General features: G+C 53.0%; 1 protein-coding gene across 2 annotated transcripts; it reads left to right on the top strand.

Annotated features, from left to right (window-relative positions):
- On the top strand, window positions 1-2,980 carry LOC112123885 (CD276 antigen-like). 2 transcript variants are annotated; one of them, XM_026658576.1, is made up of 4 exons: window positions 1-89; window positions 230-311; window positions 1,347-1,751; window positions 2,536-2,980. In XM_026658576.1, exons 2-4 carry the CDS (start codon window positions 254-256, stop codon window positions 2,601-2,603), a joined length of 531 nt encoding a protein of 176 aa, XP_026514361.1. In that variant the 5' UTR covers window positions 1-89; window positions 230-253; the 3' UTR covers window positions 2,604-2,980. The 2 variants fall into 2 exon arrangements, with proteins under 2 accessions (XP_026514361.1, XP_026514360.1); XM_026658575.2 differs by lacking the exons at window positions 1-89; window positions 230-311 and having other exon boundaries at window positions 1,076-1,751.
- The last annotated feature ends 5,383 nt before the right edge of the window (window positions 2,981-8,363 follow it).

Below are 8,363 nucleotides of genomic sequence, written 5' to 3'. Positions count from 1 at the left end.
GGCTGGAGATTTCCCGATAGGAGTTTACGCGGCAGATTCAAACCCCCGATCCCAGGCTCCGGCACCGCCACTTCCTCGGAGACCGGCAGGTGCGTGTGCGGCGGGGGCCGGTGACCGGCAATGGGGGGATACGGTGGGGCAGGCGGGGGGCAGTGGCAGAGCCCAGCCCCCCCGGTGGCAGCCGCTGGGCCCGGCCCCTGCTAACGCCCCCCCCCCTTGTCTCTTCCAGCTGCTCTCGCCCCGCTGCAGCGCGATGGTCCCGGGCTCCGGCCGCCCCCTGCCCCTGCTGGCCGCGTGGGGGGCGCGGTGGGGTGAGTCCCGCCCCCCGCGGGGGTCCCTGCCCCGCCCCTGCCGGCCGCGTGGGGGCGCTGTGGGGTGAGTCCCGCCCCCCGCGGGGGTCCCTGCCCCGCCCCCTGCCGGCCGCGTGGGGGCGCTGTGGGGTGAGTCCCGCCCCCCGCGGGGGTCCCTGCCCCGCCCCCTGCCGGCCGCGTGGGGGGCGCTGTGGGGTGAGTACCGCCCCCCTGCGGGGGTCCCTGCCCCGCCCCCTGCCGGCCGCGTGGGGGGCGCTGTGGGGTCAGTCCCGCCCCTGCGGGGGTCCCTGCGCCGCCCCCTGTGGGGTTCCCACCCGGGTGCGCCGAGCCGGGGCGGGAGGGGCCGGGCCGGGGAGCGGGAGCCGCACCGAGCTCTCCCCGGGCCGGGGGGCGGCAGGTGCCGCTGGTCTCTCCCCAGCCCGGGGGTTAAATCCCGCCTGGAGCCGCGGCCAATTATCTGAAAAAGTACCTGGGGGGGGAAGCTGCCTTCTGATTGGCCGTCTGCCTCACTGCCCCGCCTATACCAGAAGTTGAGCAACCAATCAGAGCTCAGTCTCCCTCTCTCTCCTCCTGTGTGAGCTGGGTCACCGTCTCTGCCCCCCTGTTCCCTCCTGCACTCCGGGGGCGGGGGGACCCCCGGAGCTCCCGCCGAGCAGGGCCTGGGCAGAGACAAGGCTGGGAGCCACTGGGTGAAAGCAGGGGAGTCTGGGAGTCAGGACTCCTGGGTTCTATCCCTGGCTCTGGGAGGGGAGTGGTGTCTAGTGGTTAGAGGAGGGGGGGGAGCCAGGACTCCTGGGTTCTCTTCCTGCCTTTGCCACTGATTGTCTGGGTGACTTTTGAGTCAGTCTGTTCACTGCCTTTGTGCCTCCATTCTTCCATCTGTAATCTAAATTGTGATGCTTGTGTATAACTGCACCTGCGATTTGTGGAGTCCCTCGGGGAAGGGGCTGCATCTGGGGTCGCTGGGCAGTGGGGGTTGGAGGGTGGGTCAGGGCTGCAGCCGCATCTCTATGCCTGACTCTGTTTCCCTTTCAGGGCTCATCACAGCTGAGTTGCCCATCACCGCTCGGTTCGGGGGGGACGTCACCGTGAGCTGTCTCTTCCCATCCCAGCCTGGGATGAACCTCCAGCGCCTGACCCTCACCTGGCAGAAGGAACAGGTGGGGGCAGAGGCCCTGGTGGTTCATAGTTACTATTATGGGAAGGACCAGCTGGCGAGACAGGACGAGGCTTATAGGAACCGGACCTGGCTGGATCCAGAGGGGCTGGCTCGAGGGAACGCGTCCCTGACACTGAGGGGTGTCCGCATGCGGGATGAGGGCGTCTATCGCTGCCACATCACTTCCGAGTTGGGCGTCACTTCGGAGACGAGGCAGGTTACAGTGACTCAAACCGGCCACTTCCTGGCCAAGCTGACTGGGATTGCAGGAAATGCTGCATGTGAGTATTACCAGTGGTGGTGGGGTGGGGATCCCAGGGTTGGGATAGAGGGGGCTACAGATCAGGATTGAGGGGTGTTGGCAGAGCCATGGGGAACAGACCCAGGCTAGGACAGTCAATCACTTTTTCCTCCACTGAGCCCCACCACCGGCTGCCCTGGATCTAGTTGTGGTGGGTCTGGGATTCTCATATGATCCAGCCTAGGCTGATCCTAGACATTCTATGCAGATCAGGCCCAGTTTGGATGCACATTTGCTGCCATCTGGTGGCAGAGCTGTAAACTGCTCTATCATACCCTGATGCCGGCCACCCTGTAACTCAGGGGTGGTCAATATGCAGACTATGGGCCAAACCCGGACCACCAGACGCTGTTGAATGGACAGCAAAAAAAAAAAAAAAAAAAAAGTATGTATGTATTTTTTCTCTTACTTAATTGGCCTCTCAGAGTTGGTAAGACAACTCCCACCTGTTCATGCTCTCTGTATGTGTGTATATATATCTCCTCGATATGTTTCACTCAATATGCATCCGAAGAAGTGGGTTGTAGCCCACGAAAGCTTATGCTCTAATAAATTTGTTAGTCTCTAAGGTGCCACAAGTACTCCTGTTCTTTTTGCGGATACAGTCTAACACGGCTGCTACTCTGAAATTTATCATTATTGTTATTGTGATGTGAAAAATGTTTCTCTGGACCTTGACCAAGAAATTTGGACCTTGACAAAAAATAGACTACCCCTGCTGTAACTCATTGCCAGTTCCCCCTGGCTTTTCTCTCTGGCTGCAGGGCTGGGCGGCAGCTGGGTCCCTTTGCTGGGTCTGTGCCTGGTGCTGATCGTACCGGTTCTCAGATGATATCACTGAAACGCCCCCTGCAGACACGTCCTGGCTGCCAGCAACACCCGGGCACTGGCCCCGCCAAAGAAAGAGCTGCACTGAGACACCCCTGTGCGCGCAGACTATAAATGCTACATGTGTGCGCTGGACACGATGGGCTCAGCCTCCTGGCGACATCTCCCGGGGGACGGGCCCAGGGCTGCTTGTCAGGATTCCCGGGCAATGACGTTTTTCTTTGTACAAAGCAGCTTAATTTAACACTACGTTTATTGTCCCTGGGTAAAATTAGCCTCCATATTAACCACTGTGATATTCTTATGATTAAGGCTCTGTTTTAGTCACAGGTATTTTTAGTAAAGGTCATGGACAGGTCATGGGCAATAGACAAAAAGTCATGGCCCTGTGACCTGTCCATGACTTTAACTAAAAATACCTGTGTGACGGGTTGGATCACAGAAACCCCCTTGGGAGCTGCCACCCGATGTACCAAGTCTACCCCTGTTCCTGTTTTCCCTGCCAGCTCAGGACTCCAGCACCCTGTCTTGCTGAGCCAGACACTTCCGTCTGGCTCCAGACACAGACCCAGGGTCTGAATCACTTGTACCAGAGCTGCAAGTTTACCTGAAAACAGCGCACAGACATGTGCTTGTCTCTAGCATTCAGATGCCCAACTCCCAATGGGGTCTAAACCCAAATAAATCCATTTTACCCTGCATAAAGCTTATGCAGGGCAAACCCAGAAATTGTTCGTCCTCTATAACACTGATAGAGAGATATGCACAGACGTTTGCTCCCCCAGGTATTAATACATACTCTGAGTAAATTACTAAATAAAAAGTGATTTTATTAAATACAGACAGTAGGATTTAAGTAGTTCCAAGTAATAACAGACAGAACAAAGTAAGTCACCAAACAAAATAAAATAAAATGCGCAAATCTATGTCTAATCAAACTGAATACAGATAATCTCACCCTCAGAGATCCTTCAGTAAGCTTTTTCTCAGACTGGACACCTTCCAGGCCTGGGCACAATTCTTTCCCCTGGTACAGCTCTTGTTCCAGCTCAGGTGTTATCTAGGGGATTCTTCATGATGGCTCCTCTCCTCCCTTGTTCTCTTCCACCCCTTTATATATCTTTTGCATAAGGCGGGAACCCTTTGTCCCTCTGGGTTTCCACCCCCCCTCACTGGAAAAGCACCAGGTTAAAGATGGATTCCAGTTCAGGTGACATGATCACATGTCACTGCAAGACTTCATTACTCACTTGCCAGCACACACATATACAGGAAGACTCACAGGTAAATACAGCCATCTGCAGACAATGGGAGTCATCAAGATTTCAAACCATCCTTAATGGCCCACACTTTACATAATTACAATAGGCCCTCAGAGTTATATTTTATATTTCTAGTTTTAGATACAAGAGTGGTACATTTCTACAAATAGGATGATCACACTCAGTAGATTATGAGCTTTGTAACGATACCTTACAAGAGACCTTTTGCATGAAGCATATCCCAGTTACATTACATTCACTTACATTTTTATAAAACCATATAGACTGCACAACGTCACAACCTGTGACTAAATCTTACCTGTTGGGGTAGGAAAGGGAAGCGGCCCGGTGCCCCGTGCCGCCGGTGGTCCCTGACCACTACACTAGGGCAGTGCTGGGGACCGGCTGCCTGGGGCTGCCAGAGCAGCAGCCGGTGTGACTGGCCCCTGGGCTTCACCAGTTGCTGGGGTGGTCCTGAGGTCAGCCGCACCAGCACTGCAAAATTCACAGAGGTCATGGAAACCGTGACCTCCATGAATGATTCGCAGCCTTAGTTATGATGTGTTTTGTACAAAGTGTGTTGTGAGGTATAACTGAAAAACTCTTGATCTCTTGAGCATTAACATCCCCAGTTGAATTGTAAGTGCTAGCATTGTATGTGAAGTTATGAAGTTTTGCTGTGTGTGTGACTGAAATATGTTGTGAGGTTGAGCGACGCCAACAGCTGGACGTAACGACAAAGGGGCAACCCTCACAGGCCAGACAGGCGTTGATGGCCCATCAAGAAGAATCCACTCTCCCAGAGACTCCTCAGAGGGGCCCCTACACAGTGGGCACTGCCTGACCCCACGTCATATCAAGGATCTTTCTAGTCCCAGGAAGAAAGTATAAAAGAGGGAAAGTGACATCCTCACTTGGGCTCTCTCCTCCCCCATCACAACTCCTGGAAGATCCTCTGGAAGTCAAAGGCTGTGGCTACAGTCCAAGGCTTTTAGCAACACTAAACTTCCACCACCCACGAGCGGCAGCGGCTGTGTCAGCAGGAGGATGCTGTTCACGCTGGCGCTTGTCGGTAAAACTTGTGTCGTATGGGGGTGAGTTGTTGTGTTGTTTTTTTTTTTTTTTAACACCCTTGAACGACAAAAGATTTACCGACAAACTGCCAGTGTAGACAAATCCAAAGACTTTGAACGACGGAGATTGGTCCCAAGCTGGGAAAAGAATCCAGCCTGTGTATTGAGAAGTGTGAGCTGCCTGAAACACCTATGAGAGACAGACTGCTTGATTCAAATCGTGCTTTGTCTGTAGAATTTAGACTGCAAATCTTTTATTTCTATGAATCGTAGAATACCAGGGTCGGATGGGACCGCAGGAGGTCATCTAGGCTCAAAGCAGGACCAATCCCCAACTAAATCATCCCAGCCAGGGCTTTGTCAAGCCTGACCTTAAAAACCTCTAAGGAAGGAGATTCCACCACCTCCCTAGGGAACCCATTCCAGTGCTTCACCATCCTCCTAGTGAAACAGTGTTTCCTAATATCCAACCTAAACCATTGAGCACATGGGTTCTGAAGCCCAATGGGTGGAGAGATGTAGTTAGTGTTATCGAGGAGGGTTTGACATGATTCATGCTTGTCTCTCTTCATGGTATAAATAAAAGAACTTATTTAGGGATTGGTTTTTTTGTTCCTGCTTTGTGTTTGAGCCCCAGTTGTGGTGTTTTCCCAAATTAATGCTGAGTTAGTTCCTTCTTTTTATTAAAAGTTTTTGCTATATTCAGACTTTGTGCCTGTGAGAGAAGAAGTTTTGCCTCTTAGGGGCACCTAGGAGTGGTATGTAATTGTCACTGGGTGGGGGCGCAAACTGGTTTTGTGATGTATTGTTGAAAAGGAACCCCTAGCTACTGAACCTGGCCCTTGTTGCTGCTGGCTCCACCTGGCAGAAAGGTTACAAATACGTTTCTCTTTGTTTCTTTTAAGGAACACCCAATAGATTTAGTATAAAAATACACATTTTTGAAAGTCGTCTTTCTTTTGAAGAAAATCAGTCTGCCCAGCAGAAATAAATCAGTGACACCAACAGCTGCACATTATGTGCAATAACTTCCTGACTGTCCCCAAATCTCGTGAGATCCTGCCATCAACCCCAGCCGATTCTGCGCCTCTGAAATCCATGAGGCAGGTCCTGGAAATCATGAGATGGGCTTTGAAATCATGAGATTTTAAAACAAATTAATAGTCAAATCTGCCCTCTGGGCCACCGGGGGAGGCTGCCGGCGCCCCATGCATGAGGGGTGGGGGTGCTCCAGCCAACCGGAAGCGAACACACACAGAGAATTTCTGGGGCCAGCTCCGGGGTGGTGGTGGAGTCATGTCCTGTTAAGCCTGGGGTGGGGGAGCTGCCATCCTAGTGCTCTCCATCCCACCCTTAGTACTTTATACTCCCCAATTCAACCCCCGCGCACAATCCCTTACACCCTTGTGGTTTCCCTCCTGCCCCCGGAGGCAGAAGAAGCAGCAATTGGCTTAACCTGTAGCCGGGGAGAGTGAGGGTAGATATCCGGAACCACTTGCTAGCTCCCAGGGGCGTTCAGTCTGGACTCGGTGGCCAAGGGTACATCTACACTATGGAATTAGGTTGATTTTATAGAAGTTGATTTTTAGAAATTGATTTTATACAGTCGATTGCATATGTCCACACTAAGCGCATTAAGTCGGCGGAGTGCGTCCTCACTACCGTGGCTAGCATCAACTTACGAAGCGGTGCACTGTGGGTAGCTATCCCACAGTTCCCGCAGTCTCCGCCGCCCATTGGAATTCTGGGTTAAGCTCCCAATGCCTGATGGGGCAAAAACATTGTCGTGGGTGGTTTTGGGTACATGTCGTCAGTCGCCCCTCCCTCCGTGAAAGCAACGTCAGACAATTGTTTCGCACCTTTTTTCCGTGCAGACGCCATACCACAGCAAGCATGGAGCCCACTCAGCTCACTCACTATCACCGCTGCTGTTGCGTCCTGGGTGCTGCTGTCAGCAGACGGTGCAGTAGGACTGCTAACTGTCGTCAGCCACCGCTTCCACTGCAACTCTGCTCTCCTGCAGACACCATACCATGGGAGGCATGGAGCCCGCTCAGCTCACCGTCACCGCTGCTGTTGTGAGCATTGTAAACACCTTGCGTATTATCCTGGAGTACATGCAGAACCGGGCTAAGAGGAGGATTTTGATGAGGACGTGGACACACACGTTCCTGAAAGCACGGGCTGTGGCAATTGGGACATCATGGTGGCAGTGGGGCTGGCTGATACAGTGGGACGTCGATTCTGGGCCCGGCAAACAAGCACAGACTGGTGGGACTGCATAGCATTGCGGGTCTGGGATGATTCCCAGTGGCTGCGAAACTTTCGCATGCCTAAGGTCACTTTCCTGGAACTCTGTGAGTTGCTTTCCCCCACCCTGAAGCACAGGAATACCAAGATAAGAGCTGCCCTGGCAGTTGAGAAGCGAGTGGCAATAGCCCTGTGGAAGCTTGCAACGCCAGACTGCTACCAGTCAGTCGGGAATCAATTTGGAGTGGGCAAGTCTACTGTGCTCCAAGTAGCCAATGCAATCATTGACATTCTGTTATCAAGGGTAGTGACTCTGGGAAATGTGCAGGACATACTGGATGGCTTTGCTGCAATGGGGTTCCCTAACTGTGGTGGGGTGATAGACAGAATGCATATCCCCATATTGGGACCGGACCACCTTGCCAACCAGTACATGAACCGCAAGGGGTACTTCTCAATGGTGCTGCAAGCACTGGTGGATCACAAGGGACGTTTCACTGACATCAACAGCAGGAACTCTGGACAGTGGTGGGATAGTAGTAGGGTCCCCCCCCAGAATGGCATGCAGCTGTTCATAGAAGCAGCATGTATGGGGCTCTGATCCGGAGCAACCATTTGCCTCTTTTGTCTTTTGGTCGGCTTGCCTGAGCTCCTTAACTTTCACGCAGCACTGCTGTGTGTCCCCATCGTAGCCTCTGTCCAACATGTCCTGGGAGATTTGGGCAAATATATTTGCATTTCTTCTTTTGGATCGGAGTTCGGCCTGCACTGATGCTTCTCCCCTACAGCGATCAGATCCAGGGTCTCCCTTTCGGTCCATGCTGGAGCTCATTTGCGATTCTGGGGGGACTGCATGGTCACTTGTGCTGCTGAGTTCGCCACGCTGACCAAACAGGAAATGAAATTCAAAAGTTCCCGGGGCTTTTCTTGTGTACCTGGCTAGTGCATCGGAGTTCAAAGTGCTGTCCAGAGCGGTCACAGTGGAGCACTCTGGGATAGCTCCCGGAGGCCAATACCATCGATTTGTGTCCGCACAACCCCAAATTTGACCCAGCAAGGTCGATTTTAGCGCTACTCCCCTCGCCGGGGAGGAGTACAGAAGTCGATTTTAAGAGCCCTTTAGGTTGACGGAACGGGGTTGGTTGTGGACGCAGTCATTTTTAAATCCACCTAACGTGG

The sequence above is a fragment of the Terrapene carolina genome, unplaced genomic scaffold (genome assembly GCF_002925995.2).
Source record: "Terrapene carolina triunguis isolate 2854851 unplaced genomic scaffold, T_m_triunguis-2.0 Scaffold461, whole genome shotgun sequence".
NCBI classification, from domain to species: Eukaryota; Metazoa; Chordata; order Testudines; family Emydidae; genus Terrapene; species Terrapene triunguis.
This window is presented reverse-complemented; position numbering and strand designations above follow the sequence as displayed.